At 60.1% G+C, this 16,134-nt stretch overlaps 1 protein-coding gene across 2 annotated transcripts; it reads right to left on the bottom strand.

The window, feature by feature from the left end:
• Window positions 1-757: 757 nt before the first annotated feature.
• On the bottom strand, window positions 758-14,918 carry ETV5 (ETS variant transcription factor 5). Of its 2 annotated transcripts, XM_075032307.1 has the most exons (13): window positions 14,750-14,918; window positions 14,079-14,218; window positions 13,858-13,945; window positions 13,661-13,708; window positions 13,508-13,558; window positions 8,084-8,213; window positions 7,696-7,950; window positions 5,631-5,890; window positions 4,797-4,856; window positions 4,252-4,320; window positions 3,697-3,866; window positions 2,772-2,873; window positions 758-2,591 (listed from the first exon to the last, which is right to left on the bottom strand). In XM_075032307.1, exons 2-13 carry the CDS (start codon window positions 14,121-14,123, stop codon window positions 2,370-2,372), a joined length of 1,500 nt encoding a protein of 499 aa, XP_074888408.1. In that variant the 5' UTR covers window positions 14,124-14,218; window positions 14,750-14,918; the 3' UTR covers window positions 758-2,369. The 2 variants fall into 2 exon arrangements, with proteins under 2 accessions (XP_074888408.1, XP_074888409.1); XM_075032308.1 differs by lacking the exon at window positions 7,696-7,950.
• Window positions 14,919-16,134: the final 1,216 nt, after the last annotated feature.

Below are 16,134 nucleotides of genomic sequence, written 5' to 3'. Positions count from 1 at the left end.
AGCAGAGCCATTGATGTCTCCAGCAGCATCACCCCACCACGGGCAATGGGGCTGGGAGCTGGTGGATATCCCATCTGAACCTGCTTTAACCAACTAACATAGAGGCCAACATGACAAGGCAGTTCGAGGGCATTTGAGCTTTTCTCCAGCCTGTCAGGGGAAACACAGGCGCTTCAACCGAGTCAGGTCCTCATGGAGTAGGGCCTTGCCCTCCACCCACCTCCTGCAGCCTTTTACAGACCTTGCTGCTCCATGGGGATTTTTCCCTGCTTAGAAAGGGGGCCAGTAAGTGCTGGGGGAACCACTGCCAGGAGCATCTAAGGAGCTTTCCTCTCTGGGTTCAACACTGAGAAGTCCCCACCAGCTTTAGCCCTGCGCGATGGTGGGGAGCTTGGGTTTCCCAGGGAGAGCAAAGGGGACAGAGGCAGCTGAGAAACCTTCGCGAGGAGGCAATATTAAACTGCACCTTGCTGGGCAGAAGCTGCCCCCATTTCAAATGGATCCTCTCACTGGATGTGGCTTTGTGAAAGCCACGGCCGCATCGAGACCTGGGAGCAACAGCACTGGGGCTGGGGAGAGGGCAGCCCTGCCCTGGTGACCTGGTCCCAGCTCCTGCAAAGGACAGATGGCCCCACATGCCCTGAGTGATGGGCTGTACCCTGGGACCACTTCTGCCCCCACAAGCCCAGCCAGAGGCTCCCTCCCAGCCCCGGCAACATCCCACAGCACAGGCAAAGCAGGGACCCAGGCAGCCGGGGAGGAACAGAAAGCAAGATCCTTTATTGTACACAGTACAGAATGTAATGCAGCTTTGCAGGAGATACATAGCCCTGCTCTAGTAAAGATTATTTCAAATCAGTCCTCAGATTAACCCCTTCTGCACTGTAGACCTGCCACACTGAGCAAATGGTTAAAACCCTGTCCCCAAGGTAGGGTTCCCACAACCGAATGCTCCCCACTGGTACAAGCCACTGCAGCCACCGTGGGGAGAGCAACTGAGTCTACCCAGAGTTAATCTTCATACTTCCCCAAAAAAGAATGAATCAGTCAAAAAAAAAAAAAAAATCCAACCAAAGCTAACTAAGGAAGAGAAAAAATTTCCTATACAGCATTTACAACAAAAACATGTAGCCAGTGGAGGGAGGGGGATAGGCAGGTATGGATATATGAGTGGTGGAGGAGTGTTAGGAGGTGCAGCTGGGAGGGGGGAGCTGGAGGGAAGCAGGGTACCCGGGAAGCAGGGTGAGGGACCCCACTGGCCCTGCCCGCCCGCAGCCTTACAGCCCAGCTCCAAGGCCATGCTGAGCAGGGGAGGGGAGCGCAGCTGAGCTGGCACCGGGGTTCAGCCCCGGCTCCCCTGGGAAACGGGACTGGAGCGGTGAAATGGAGTGGACCAGATACTTCAGCAGCCATCCTGGGGAGCTGTGGGCACCGAGGGGTCCCCCTGCAAGCATGCCACTGGAAAAGCTAGGGGGGTGTCCCCAGGGGCTCTGGGAACAGCAGCCAGGCTGCAAAAAAAAAAAAAAAAAAAAAAAAAAAAAGCTTTGCCTTAAAATACAAAAAAATCTACAAAAATCAGTTTAGAAACCTTTTTTTTTTTCTTTCCTCCTAAAACATCAAAAAAAAAAAAAGGAAAAGAAAAAAAAAAAAAGGTCAGGATCTCCTCCCCTGAAATGCAACCCATGGCCCACAGCCAGAGCTGGGGAGGAAGAGCGAGAGGGGGACAGAGAGGACCTGGGAGGGGCTGAGAAACCATTATATCAGGTTATATCACGAGGATGGGGTGGGGAGGGGTGGTTTGGGAAGAAGGCAGAAGGCTCCTCGGGGTTGGGGTAGGATGCTGCGCACATCAGCCCCGGGGTGCTGGCCCAGGCGGCCCCCCCAGCCCCGCATCCCTCCTCTGTGCAAATCAAAGCCCTTTCCACCACACAAGGCAGCTACGCAGATCGTGCTCGATGCAAAGCAGATTGTCGTGACAATTGGCCAGGCGGCCACATCATCTCAGCCCAGTCCCGGGGCACTGCCGGAGCCGTCGGCCCTCGCGGTGCTGGCAAGGAACGGGGCCTGGGTCAGAGACTGCATCTTTAGCTCCCGTCACCCCAAAACATCACGCCGATGCTTGGCGGGAGGTGCCAGCTGTGGGCAGTCCTACGCACTAGCCCTTGGACAGTAAGGGTGGAAATTCGGCAGCGACACACACCAGGCCTTTTAGATTCCTCCAATTTGTGTGCGCGCACGGTTTGTTTTGTTTCTTGGTTTTTGTTTGGTTTTTTTCCTTATGAACAGCAAAAAATATTCTTTACAAAACCGTATTTGCCCAAAGTGGATGCGCTAGTGCTCGTGGCTCTGCTGGCTGGCAGTTAAGCGAGTCAGTAAGCGAAGCCCTCCGCGTAGGGAAGGCTGCCGCAGGGATCCATCTCCAGGAGGTACGCCGGGCTGTCCTCGAAGTGCGTCAGCGGCACCGTCTCCTCCTCGGGCACCGGGCAGTCGGGCTCCGTCTTCAGGAAGGGACGCTGGTTGTCGGGGTAGGCCATGGAAAAGAGGGCATCGGGGTCGCAGACGAACTTATAGACATACCGCTCGCCGGCCACCTGCAAGGAGGAGGAGGGCATGAGAGGTGCCCTGCGCCTTCTCCCCCCGACCCCGGGGAATAACAAGCACAGCAGGACAAATGCTGAACCTAGCCCCCCTCCTGCTGTGCCCCAGGATGCTGGGGTGACAGCAGGGGACGGTCACATCCTCCACCCCACCGTGGTAGTGGGGTCACTTGCCTTCTGCATGATGCCCTTCTCATAGTAGTAGCGCAGGGAGCGGCTGAGCTTGTCGTAGTTCATGGCCGGCCGGTTCTTCTGGATGCCCCAGCGCCGCGCTACCTGCGGGGAGAGAGGAAGCAGCCGTGAAGGCTCCAGCAGGGCTTAGCCCTGGATCCCTGAAGGAAATCACAATGGAAATGTGGGGTAGGGGTTCATTTCTGGGCGCTGGAGCAGCCAGGGGTGAAAGCATCACTGCGGTCCCGGAGCAATTCTCTGCCTGCTGCAATAACTGCTCCAGCTCCAAGCGGCGGCTGCCACAACGCCGCCACCACCAAACCAGGAGCCGAATCAAAAGACATTTGATTAGGGGAGCCTGCCAAAAAAGCCGCTTCAATAAACCACAATTTCCATGCATGGCGTAAGAGATATTACGGGTAATTACCCACAATGCGCAGCTCGGCACTACAGCTGCTTTCAATTACTCCCCAAACAGCTTCTTCCTCTGTGTCACCCTCCTGCAGAGAGCTGCACGGCTCCAGCACGGCACCATGCCGGCAGGGAGCTGTCGCTGGGCACCCAGGGTGAAGGATGGGAGCAGTTTGGGAGGGAGGGAGCCATGGCTGAGTGGCGGGCCCGGGAGCAACGCCACTGTGGCTGGTGACCGCCAGCGGCTCCAGGAGCAGAGCGCGTGCCGTGCCGAGGCAGCAGAGGAAATTAAGGGCAAATTTCTACAGCTGCTTAGCGCAGACGGGTGACTGGCTTTTCCCCTCTCACCCTCAAAAGCTGCTCAGAGAGTAAAGACACGTGTCTCGCTTCAAGCGTGAGCCGCTGCGTTGCATGGGAAGGATCCGGCCCCCCCACAGACCTCCCCAGTCTCACCCCGCGGCTGCTCCCAGGCTGCAGCCCTGGCTCGCTGGGCACTGGAGCAGGACCCATCCCGTACCTCCTCGGGCTCGATCAGCTTGAACTCCATGCCCCGGCCAGTCCAGGCAATGAAGTGGGCATTGGCGGGGTCGTCCAGGAGGGTGACCAGGAACTGCCAGAGCTGCAGGGACCCGCGCCGCTGGTAGGGAGGGCCCTCGCGGTACAGGGTGGGCTCCTGCTTCACTTTACCTGCCCGCACAGAGACACAGCTGGTTAAACAACCCAGCTCTGCCCCCCTCCCGGGCTGTGCCGCCTCCGGCTGGGGACACGTACAGCAACACTGGGCTCGCTCCTGTGCTGGGACCCCCCCGTGCAGGATAAGGCCACAGGGTCAGAGAGGGGAGAGGTGCTGGGATTGGCGCTGCAAGCAGGGGAGGCGCGGAGTGGGTGGCAGGGATGGGGACGGGGCACAGCGGTGACGCCGAGCAGCCGTGCAGGATGATGCTCAGCAGCTCTCAAGAGCACCGTGCCAGCACAGCTTGGCTGAAAAGCCAGCCGCTGTGGAGCCCGGCCCCGAATCTCCCTCCGTGAGCCCTGGTCACCCCCCAGCCCTCCTCTGGGGCTGGATTCTTACCCTCCAGCCTCTCCGGTACCACACATGTGTCATCAAAATACAATCGTGTGTCCTTTTCAAACGAAAATCCTAGGGGGAAAAGATCCTCGGTGATCACAGGACCCTTCCACCACCCCAGCCAGACCCCAAAAAACCTCTGGCTTGGCCCAATCCAGCACCAAGACCCTGTCCCCCAGTGCCAGGAGCAGCCCCATCCCCAGTTATTTCAGTGGCATCTCACCAGCTTGCTGGCCGAGCGCCACGCAGCTCTGTCCTCCCCTCACCCTGGGGAGCTGGGGGAACCAAAACCCTCTTAGTAGCTATATTGGGTGCGTTATCCCAGATTACGTGGCACGGAGGTGCCATGCCCTCGTGGCATGCTCACAGGGGCTGGCGGCTGCATGGCACAGACCCTATTTTTAGCAGTGGTGCTGGTGCTGCTTGCATGTAGGCTCTCGTGGGCATTTTCAGAGCGCCCAGCAGCTCTGCCAGGTGTGAGGCAGGGGGGGTCTGCCTGCCCTGAGGGAGGAATGGAACGGAACACACCGGGGATGCCCGTGACTCACCGTCATGGCTGCTGGGGAAGACGCCCCCCCGCAGGTACGAGGACTGGCAGTTAGGCACTTCTGCGAGGGAGATGAAAGCAGCGTTAAGGACGTACGTACCGTGGGTCCCACTGAGCGCTCAGCAACATCTTCCGCCCCAAGCACATCCTGTAGCCAAGCCTGGGCATCTCCCCCCACCCCAGCACACTCTGGGCCACGCACCCACCTCCAGCCTTGAGGGAAAACCAGCGCGATGTAGGGGGAGTGGGGGGCCACTGGAATGAGCACTGGGAGCAAGGTCTAAGTCAGCTCGGGTTTTCACCATGTAATTCGGGCCCCGCAGGAAGGGAGGCGTTGCTGCACCTCCCCTGCCATCTGCTCGGCCGTGCCACCCTCCATCCCGAGGTCAGGGTATTTTTAGGTCCTAAGGCGATTAGAGGATTTTTCCGTGATGCTGGTGGGGTCCAGCAGCCAGAAATCACAGCTGGCCCCAGGCCAGGGCTGTGGGGGGACCCTGCGGGTGCCATGGGGCACCCCAGCCCGTAGCTATGGCACGGATCACGCCGTGCGGCATCTGGCGAATGCCTGCTATATCCCCCCACCCCGGCTTTGGAAAGGAAAGGGGAGGGAGGGGAAGAGAGAGATCATCTACCAGGCGAAACAGCAGCCCGCACCGCGGGAGTCCCAGGGTGACATGGCACCTACTGCCTGAAGCTCAACCCTGCACCCGCCGTGCTGCTGCCCATGAGCCACAGACAGCAGAGATGGCTCTGCTCCCCTGGGTGCTGCTGGTGTAACACGTACCCCCCCACACCAAGCGCTGGCACTCAGCTGCCCACCCCGACGCGCACCCACCTGAGTCGATGCAGTAGTCCCGGGGCTCCTGCTTGATGCCCATGGTGGGCTGGAAGCCATGGCTGGGGGGGCCGGGCAGCCCTGGGCCACCATGCTCATAGAGCGGGTCGTGGTACTCCTGCTTGAATCCCTGAGGGGGGTGTGGGGCAGTGGGGCCAAGGGGATCCGACAGCTGCCGGTGGTAGACGGGGCGGCTGTCCCCCGGGACTCCGGGCTGCGGTGGGAAGGGGTGGCAGGGCTCAGACAGCTGCCTCTGAAACCTGAGGGGAAAGGGACGGGGTGTTACCGAGGGGTGGCAAGGTCAGCCCTGCCGCCACGCCGCCGGTTCCCACCCCAGACCGGGACCCCACGCCGGCTCGGTGCCCTCAGCCCAGGGTGCTCCCAGGGTGGTTTGGGTGGCGTCGTGTCCCACCCGTAGTGGGCTGGGACGGTTCCTCGGGAGCACGGCCACCACGAGGGCTTGTCTGGGGGGACCCAGTGGGGTGGTAGGGAGCCCCATCCCCCTCCAAGCGCTGAGGACCCCCCCGCCGGAGGAGCAGGACAACACATGGGCCAGCTCTTTGCAGAGCACTGTGCACCTCGGGTGATGGCAGCCCCGTGCTGTGGCGGGGATATCTGTATAGGAGTGGAAAAAGGAAACAAAAAACCACCCCACAACAGTAAAAGTCTCCGTAAACCAGTAAAGTCTGCCCCTGGGGTGGTAGGGCAAGAGCTGCGGGGCCCAGGGGATGCTGCACCCAGGCGGGTGCTTACGCAAAGCCAAATCCACTCCGCAGCTCCAGCCGGCCGCTAATCCGCCTGCGCGGCTGAGATTAAACCTTGAACTCGGTGGCAGGGAGCACTATTTTCGGCTCTGGGGTGCTGCCACCACCGGCTTGGGCCCCAGCACAGTCTCTGCTGGCAGCGGTGGATAAGGGACCATCTCGAGGGGGTGCTGCCGCATCCCCCTCGTCCTCCGGCACCTTGAAAGGCGATCTCCGATCTCCGTGCCCGGCTCCTCTCGGCCGGCCGTGTGCCATTTGGCTTTGTAACTGGAGCTCTCCCAGCTGCCGGGCTGGGATTACTCCATTTCCGAGCTGTGTCCCTCTGCCCTTCCTGAGTGAAACCCAAGCCCCATGCTGGCACTGCGCTTCCCAAGGGGTCACAGCCAAACCCCCGCATAGCTCGAAGGTCGCCCGGAGCCGAGCCCCACTTCGCCGCGGAGGGATGCTCTCCCACTGGGGGCACGTCCTGAGGGTTTCCATGGTCCCGCTGCACGGGGCTTTTGCTGGGCTGCCACATCCAGCCCCATGCCCGAAGGGGACACCCCACAGCTGGTGACATGGCAGCCGTCACCACAGCAAAGGGCATCCAGGATGCCACAAGCAAAGCGGGAGGTCGACTGTGACTTGCACCATGCCACCTACTGATAGTGCGAGCAAACCCAGGACGAGGGAGTGGACTGGCAAAGCTTCCAGGGATGCAGGGTGGATGGGGGATAAAGGCACAGCTTGAAGAGGAAGTGGGGAGCAGGGTCTCTCCCTCCGTAGCCCCAAAATCACAGGGATGCCACGCAAAGCACGTGGGAGCTAAGGACCAACCCTCAGCCCAGGGGCGCTCAGGGGCAGGACGGGGATGCCTGCAGCTCCCCAGCCCGGCAGGGCTCAGCTTGGATAGCAGAGCGCTGCGGCGGGTGGGAGAGAGGAGAGCGGAAGCCCTGACTCAGCACCATCGCCTGCCACCGCAGGGATGGATGCAGGTGACAGCCTCTGCCTCCCTCGCCTTTCCTGAGGGGGAGGCGAAGGGTCTGCCCGGTGCCCCGGGGCTGGGAGGAGCAGGTCCCCGTTCGCAGGGAGCTGCCTCGTGGGGAGAAAGAGCCATGAGATCCCAGCGGGAATTTTTGCCGCACTGGTTTCCATGGGCCCCCAGGCAGCAACATCTGGCCCGCGGTCTGTGACTGCAGCAAGGGGACAGGCAACCCCCTTCCCTCCCCACAGCTTGAGGCCACCGATCCATCCCAAGAGGGCCAAAGTCCCCATAAACACCCGCAAGATGCCAGCGCCCACTTGGGCGGGGGAAGCCTTACCTGTGCTCTGCGTGGTATTGGTTTTCAGACATCATCTTTGGCATGTGCATAGGTGGGTGAGGCGGCCGCGGCATGGCAAAGGTCTGCTGCCTCTGCTCCTGCAGCGGGTGTGGGACCGGGGCCGCCCCATGGGCAGCTGCCTGCACAGCCGGGGCTGGCGGCGGCGGCAGGGCCGATCCCTGGTGCGCAGGAGACACCGGCGTGGCGGGCGGCGTTAATGGCTTGAACCCAGTGGTGGGCTTCCTGTCATAGGCACTGCAGAGGGGACAGGGGCTGATGGCGATGCTAACGAGGACATCTCCGCTTGGCGGAGGCCGACCGACGAGACAAGTCCCCGTACCGTGACCTAAGGGGTCCGCGGGCAAGCGGCCACCCCGGCGCTACCTACCAGCAGTTGTAGAGGCACTTGTCCCCGTAGCCGGCACAGAGAGCCTGCTCGTGGCTGCAGGACGACAGCTCCGAGGAAGGGCTGTGCAGCTCCCGCTTGATCTTTGCCGGAGGTGGGGCGTGCAGGACCACTGCAACAAGACAGAGGAGGATGTGGGCTCACCCGTGCGGGAGAAGGGGATGGGGGATGTCACCCCTGGGGAGCATCCCCCTGGGGGCTCTTTGCTTGGGAATCAGGTGCCAAATTACCACCCCCCAGAGGAGCGTCAAGCAACCAAACCACGGCAGGACGGTGCCCCGTCAGCCCCTGACGTGCCGATGGACTGAGGCGGGGTGGCAGGGCTGACTTCTGCAGGGGGTGGCAGAGGTCCCGGGGCTGGGACAGTCCCACCAGCCCAGGACATCGCGGGCAGAGAGGGAGTCATTCCCCGCTGGGATCCGAGAGGGGAACGGCACAGGGTGAGAGGGGGCACAGCAAGGGCTGCAAGAGGGGAACAGGCATCTCAACAACAGCCTCGGATGAGACACGCGCCCGGGCCGAGCCAAAAACCCGTCAGTGAGGGGAGACGTGCCCAGGCGCTGCAGGCAGCGGCTGCCTCCCTGAGCTGTGGGGCAAGGAATGAGGGGGCTTGACAACCTGGAGCTCCAAGAGCTTGTGAACGGGACAGAGCGACCCGCTCGCCCTTGCAGGGACATACCCAGCTCCCAGTTAGCTGGCCAGAGGCTAAATGGGATCCGCCTTCCCGCAGCGACAGTGCTCCAAGGGGACCCAGTCCCAGGGTCCCACAATTGTATTGAGTTCAGGTGGCAAACGTCCCATTAAACCCCAGTCCTTCCCAGCCCCCCCAAACCCCCTCGCTATATATAACTTTAAACCGAGTAATATACACTTAACCTAATTAATTTCTAAAAGCAGGCGTTCTAGGAAAGGGAAAGCGCCTCAGAGTTCTTTACCTAAATAGTGCCTGCAGAGGAGAGCCAAGACTAATCGGAAGTGGAGTATTAGCTTCATGCAAAGTCTAAACACAGCCCAGCTACAGTGGAGAGGAGCAAATAGCTCCAGGACAACTGTTCACAGCTTGCCAGGTAATTAGCTGCTCCCCTAATTTGTCAAAACCTTTAAAGAGCTGCTGACTCCCCTCTCTACTCCCCCCCACCCCAGCAAGGGCCCGGCACAGCTGGTACCAAGGGCATAAAACCCCCCGAGGAGGATTTGAAACACAAAGCCCAGCGCTGAGCCAGCACAGCCCCCCGCACGCCTTCCACCCGCTCCCAAGCTGGATTTATCCCCCTCCTCCTTCTCCCCCCATACCCCCCCCAAGCGAGGTTTTGCCGCTCTCAGCATTTCTAGCCCTAATGGGGGGCCGGCACAGCGGCGGCAAAGCCCGGGCGCCCTGCGAGCCACAGGAAAGCAAGGGGAACTGGCTTTGGAAGGGCTCCAGCTGCCTATCGCGGGCATGTTTCTCCCTAACAGGCTCCGTGTTGTTGGAGCGAGTTGTTTTTCTGCCAGCCGTACAATAGGGTCTGGTTATTCATTGAGAGAGAAAAAAAAAAAAAAAAAAAAAGTCTCCGAGCGGGCACCACCCTCCATTCACAAACAATTTGGAGCGCTCCATTCATGTGGCCGGGGGGAAAAAAAAAAAAAAAAAAGAAAAAAGAAAAGAAAAATTTCCCCAGAGCTTAGCGCTGCCATTCAAGAAAAGGGAAACGAGCCTTAAGATCCTAACAGAGACCAGCTGCCCAAGCCTAGACTTTGTGCAACGTTTGGATTCCTTACACAAACACTGCGGGGCCGGCCGGCGCTGCTCGGCAAGACATGCTCTTGCCGCCAAGCTCGTGGCCAGCTGGGGCGGTGAGGCCAGAGCGGCCGGTGGTGGGACTCGAGGGGGGAACCGAGGCCTGTTGTGCGGCTTTTGGTGGGGGGGAAGTAGCTGGTTTTGGGTCCCTGGCAGCAAGCGGGCAGGCAGGGAGCGGGAAAGGCGGCAGGAGGGTTCCCGGGGAAGGAGACGCCCTGCCCCAGCGCCTCAACGGCACGTTGGGTGCACGAGTGCTTTTAACCTTTCCAGTCCTGCACTCGGCACTGTAATTAAAAGCTAAAAAAAAAATAAAATATAAAAATAGGCAGAGGGAGCAGCTTAACTACAGACGGGGCCAGAGAACACGCCTCGGCACACCCATGCCGGGACTGAGCCACGGGAGCCGTGAGAGCACCCGTGGGTGCCTGACGGCCCCTGTCTGCGCCGCTTTAGTCCCTGGGGATGGAAGAGCAGTGGGGAGGCCGGGCAAGGGGACCAGCCATGTGTGCTGCTGCTGTGCCCGGCCAGCAAGGCGCCACAACCAGGAGGGGAAGATGCGGGGGTGCGCAGGCGTGCCCCCCAGTGCCTCAGTGCCAGCCAAGCTGGAGATGCCCCAAACGCCAACCTTCAGCCAAGAGGTCTCCCGTGGGAAAGCTGACACCCCAAAGCCGTTTGGGGCCTTGAATTGCCGGTGAATCCCTTGGCAGGGGACAGGGCAGGTTGTTCCCAAGCATCAGCATGACGGGACCTCTAAGAGGCCGAGCCTGGAGGATGCTGGCTTTGCTGGTGGCACTCGCTGCCCGAGCTAAGGGAAAGGCAACAAAACCACCATTTCCAGCCCAGGCACCGGCTGGGGACCTTGGCACCCGCTCAAGCCATCACCTGGGAGCCAAGCTCCCTGCTTGCCCCTCCATCCCCCAGCATTACAGGACGCACCCAAGGTCACGCCAGGAGAGAAGCCAGAAATAGAAACCAGGCTCCTGCTTTCCTTTGTTTAAACAACTCTTCCTCAGAAACAAACCTCCTGCTTTCATTTTGGTGTGTAAGAAATCCCGCTCCGTGCCCTGCCTGTGGCTTTAGCCACGCGCCACCCAGGCCAGGGGCCACAAGTCCCCTGGGAGCAAACCCCCGCGAAAGGCAAAACTTCTCATGATGCTTGATCTCCCCAGCATGACCCCATCACTTCCCGGTTATTTAAACAACCAATCGAGATATACCATTGTACATATACCCTTCTTTCTCCCCAGGACAGTGCTGCCAGCAAACCTGCACCTATGCTCAGCCAGGGATGTGGCACAATGGCCAGCATGGTGAGCTCTGCAAGCGTCACCCACGGCCTCCTTGCCTTCCCGGGAGGATCTGCCACTTCTCCAGCCAGCTTCTAAGCACTGAATCTGGCCTCTTGTTCCGCGGTCCACGGCGCTGAGAACAACACATCCCTTATTCAGAGGAACCCTGCTTTCCCCATCCCCATGGCAGGATTTCCTCCCCAGCGCAGCGACCCACCACCCTCCAGTGTGTTATGGCACTTTGGTGCTAAACCCCAATATTAAGCCCGTTGTCTGCCAGGGACCTCAGCTACAGACTCAGGAATAGCGAGCGGGCAGCAGCCAAGCTGCCCACGCAATGAGGGTTTTTTAGCAGGGCAAGAATGATGCTGCAGTTCGGAGCATCGCCGTGACTCGACACGGCACACGTGGCGGCGGCATTCCCCAAGGCAACAGGGTCAGAACTGAGCCTCGTTTGTTCCTTTTTGCTGCTGTGCTGGGGAAGCCTGGCCCTGGGAATGCAACAGGGTAGGAGATGAAGCTGGTTTGCTCAGGATAAAAGAAAGCGGCAGCTTCCTCAGGTGAAAGGCACAGAATTATATGACTGCAAGAACCGAGTCCAATGCACGTCTGCAAACGTCCATATGGACTAGGGAAGGATTTACCTTCCCCTGGAGTGAAGAGGCACTGAACCCCAATATGACCCCCAGCCCAGGAAAGCACATGTTCCTGCTAGCAAAAGGCGGGTGCAGGGGGGTGGCTGCACCAGATTTGTCCCTCTCTCTCTTCCTACACTGCAAACGGTTCAAAACCAGAGTGAAATGAGAAGATGGGGCCAGAAAGCTGTAAGCTAGAGACTCTCTCCTCTTTAAACTCTTTCCAGTGCCGGTATGGATGAGCTGGGCTCCCCATCCCCCTCCACCGCGGTCCGAGTCCCCCCACAGCCAGCACAGCCCCTTGTGCAGCAGCAAGGGAAACCTTTGCTTTCTCTCCCCAGGAAAGTTAAGGAAGGTTATTACAGCAGGGAGTCATGCAAGAAGAGCTCCTTTCAAGTGACAAAGTCATTTCAACACCAGGTCTGCAGAGGCCGAGCAGGTCAGGAGAACGTTTGAAGAGTCTCAACCAAATGCCTTTTTTTTTTTTTTTTTCCCCCTCTTTTTCCTCCCCTGCATCGCCCAGAAAAGTTTGTCTCTTCTCTCTGAGCTCTTCAGGTTACAAGGAAACAAGAGACTGCCAAAAGGCACTGGAAACAGCTTCAGCTCTAAGAGCCACCCTCCCACGCACGCTGCAGTTTCTACCGCTCCAAGCAAGAGCTGCCGGGCTGCACTAGGATGTCAACAGCCAGTTGCGTTTCTGACTCTGGGCTCGCCTTTTATCTCAGGGGAGACAAGGAAAAAAAGCGCATCTGAAAACTTGGGCTGTCTGGAACAGTTTAATGGCAAGCTTCCCACTCAGAAGTAATCAAAGAGCAATAATTAACATGCATTTACTGTAGGAGAAGATACCCTCGCTGCATGCTGTGACAAAGCTGGAATGAAAAATCTGTTCGACTGCAGGCTAAATTTGATTTCCTTTAAGTTCTGTAGCTGTCTGGCTCAGCAGCAAAACCCAGCCACCAACACCAAGTTACTACTTCTGTTTGCCAGGTAACGACTCCAAACATCCTGATCTTCCCCCCCCTTTCCCCTCCAACCCAGCCTTCCACGCCAGGATAGCCAGCGCCCGAGAGCCGCGCAAGCACCACACGCCATTAACCAGTCCCTGCCCTCGCCGCTAACCCGTTCCAGCAACGAACAACGGCTCAGAACCAACTCTCGCTCTTATGCAATTCGAGAGGGACTACATTTTCACTGGCCTCCTTTTAAACACGCTCGCTTGCCAGTGATTAATGCTGCTTAAAGCAGCTCAAGTTTCACCGCTCAGGTCCGCTCTTGCCAACAGCGCTGGGCCAGGACTGTAAAAAGCTGCAGAAACTGCAGAGATTGTGGCTAACCAAGGAGCCCAGCACGGGCTCTCGCATCCACTTGAAAAGGAAAAGGAGCGTTTATAAGCAAATCAACATTACTACGAACAAGCAGCAAGGCTCCAAGGAGCCCAGAGATCAGTTACAGCTATTTCCACGCGTTTGGCTATAATTTTCCCCGTTCACTAAAGACAGGACATTGCAAGTTTCATCTAGATGAACCCAAACCACACATGCTTGCTCCCAAAAGTCCATGCTTTCACGGTTTCAGCCCCAGCAACAATTGCTTTCCCAAGGAAGCGGCTCCAAACCCAGTGCGAGTTTTTGCACAGGCACCCAAACATTCCCCCCCCTCCCTGCCTCCACCCTAAGAATGAAAACCCAGAACAATCACTTACAATTGTCAGACTGGAAATCTGGGACAAATTGTTCATCATCGGGGACCTGAGCTAAAAAAACAACAACAAAAAGTGGTTTTACAACGTTTTCGGTTCTCAAAAAAATGCTCACAGAGAGATTTTACATGGCAAAAGGCGGAGGTGAAGACTTGCCTTCAGCTAGCCAGGCCTCTTGGAGCTGGCTGAGATCCTGGAAGAGCTCTGGAACAGAGTGAAAGACTTATGCAGTCCACAGAAGAATAAATAAAACTGCCATTATTCGCAGGATTATTTCTAAACTGACGAACGCAAGGAGAGCGGTCTCACGGGGCTGCAGCGAGGCCATGGCCCCCCAGGCCAGCCCTGCCTACCTTCCGAGTCGTGGGCCAGGTCGGTCTCCAAAAATTTCCTTTTCCTATCGGACCCTGGCCGGCCTCGGCCCTCCTCAGCACAGGACTTCTGCAAGGACGAGGGCGAGAATGGTTCGGGAGTCCCCAACCCCCACGGGGTGGGGGGGTACCCCCAAGGACGCGGTGGGTGCCCCCACGGACGGGGGGTGGGGGGGCAGGGAGGGGGCACGAGGCAAACTTACCCCGGGGCCCATGAAGGGAACCTGCTGGTCGTAGAAGCCATCCATGGTGCGGGGGAGGCAGGCAGTGCCCCCGGCCCGCTCAGCATCGACGCCGACCCGGGAAGGAGGGGGCCCGCCCGGGCTCCGGCAGGTGCGTGTGCCTGGGCGGGGGGGGGGGGGGGGTGGAGTGTCAGGATCAGGCCCCAGCTCCTGCCACCGCCCCCGGGGCTGGCTCGGTGCGGGGCCGCCGCGCCTCCCCGGGGAGCCGGTCCGCTCCTGCCGTGGCGGGTCGCAGCCCCCCGGATCGTGATGTCACCCAATTTCTATAGAAACAGTCGTGACATCACGCGCCGTGGGAGCGGGAGGAGGCAGGCAGGCAGGCAGGCAGGCAGGCAGGGCCGCTTCGCTTCGCCTCGCCTCGCCTCGCCTCCCCTCGCCTCGCCCGGCGGCCGCCTCCCTCCGCCCCTGCCGGTGCTCGGCGCTGCAGAGCCGCGCCGCAACCGGGCCCGTTCCCACGCCGCCCCGCGCGCCCCATTCATAAACTCCGCCCCCGCCTCCCCTCCCCTCCTCTACCCTTCCCCCGCGCGCGCTCGCGCGCGCCCCCCGCCATTCACACCGCGCGGCCCGCGCCATTCATAAACACCGCCCCCGCCCCGGGCCGCCCTGCCCCCCCGCCGCCAGGCCCCGCGTACCCGGCCGGGGAGCCGCGGGCTCAGCCACCGCGGGGCGAGCGGGGGCGGGGGCCGGGGCCGGGGCCGGGGCCGGGGCCGAGGCCGGGGGCGGCCGGGGAAGGCGCCGTTCCGCACCGGGGTCCGCGCTGCCGCTCTGCGCCGGCCCGCAACCCCCGAGCCAGCGGCCTCCGCCGCGCCGCGCCCCGCCCCGCCCCGCGCCGCTTGTTTACCCTCCGCGGCGGCCAATGGGGCGCCGCCGCTCGGCCGCCCGCGCCGTCTGATTGGCCGCGATGCCGCTGCGCGCCCGCCCGCGCGCCGCTCCGCCGAGCACCATTGAGGCCGGCTGGGTGGGCGGGGGAGGCGGCAGCCAATGGGCGCGGCGCGATTTGCATGGCTCCGCCGAGAACGTTTTTCATTCATAAAAAAATAGAAGGGGGAAGAGGCTGGGGGGTGGGGCTGGGGCAGCGCAGGATTTAAAGGGGCCGCGGCCTGCTCCAGGAGTGGGGCTGGGGCGTTAACGGACGGCCTTGCGGGTGGGTGGCAGACCCGGGGGCGTGCTGCTCCGTGCACTCCCGTGCCCGAGAACCTGCTGCATAGCAAGCTCTGCAGATGGAACGGACCTCGGGCCTCACATGCCGTGGGGTCCCCTCTGCTTTCCTGGGGAGGTGGTTCTGCACCAGCAAGGTGGTGTCACACGGGTCCCCCTGCGAGCTCGGGGCTAACCCACGCCTGAGTGCTGGCTTTAGCAGCCTTTCTCCTTCAGGCAGAGCCTTTGAGAAGGGCTCTTGGGAGGAGGCCATAGGAAAATAGTTCCCACCTGCAGGGGCTTTGGGGCTGCCCTGGCCCTGGATCCCCCTGCTGCAGGTTTGTGGACACAAGCCCTTGCAGGACTGCAAATAGCTCAGAGGACTGGGAATGAGTTTAGGATAGAGCCATGCTGCTGGGGGCCTGCCAGGCCCCCACCGCAGCATTGCTCTGCCATGTGCCTCAGTTTCCCCATCTGTAAACTGAAGGTGGTGAGACCTGCCATGGAGACCTGCCAGTGGCAGCTCGGGGAGGGTGCAGCAGGTTGCACAGGAAAAATGAACTGTGTGGAGGCCTCACGTTGCAGAGTGAGACCAGGATACTAATTGCTGGAGAAGGGACAAAGAATAGTACTCAGTTACATATTGCTCTTCACAGCTTGGGAAGGAGAGGAGCCTTCTGCTCGGATCCTGGGAAGATGCCCAGGGGCTTGGAAGCCTGTTGGTATGGGGTTGTCATCATCATTTTGAAATCTTCAGGTCATGGGCTTGCTGGTGTCCTGGGAGAGCTGCCCAGCACATCTCTGGGCTGCTGATGGGAATTCCTCTGTCAATTCTGGTGTACTGATGAGCTTCCAGAGTCCCTTAGGGCCACCACCGACT

This window comes from Buteo buteo, chromosome 7 (genome assembly GCF_964188355.1).
Source record: "Buteo buteo chromosome 7, bButBut1.hap1.1, whole genome shotgun sequence".
NCBI lineage: Eukaryota > Metazoa > Chordata > Aves > Accipitriformes > Accipitridae > Buteo > Buteo buteo.
The sequence above is the reverse complement of the archived record's forward strand: the minus strand, read 5'-3'. Positions and strand labels throughout refer to the sequence as shown.

Bases quoted from the DNA above. Each gene is read 5' to 3' on its own strand.
- ETV5 (XM_075032307.1), bottom strand. From the start codon at position 14,123: ATGGATGGCTTCTACGACCAGCAGGTTCCCTTCATGGGCCCCGGG. The intron at 7,951-8,083 runs GTAGGTAGCGCC...TCCCCTCTGCAG, and splicing joins AAGTGCCTCTACAACTGCTG to TGCCTATGACAGGAAGCCCA. The intron at 5,891-7,695 runs GTAAGGCTTCCC...CTTTCCCCTCAG, and splicing joins CAATACCACGCAGAGCACAG to GTTTCAGAGGCAGCTGTCTG.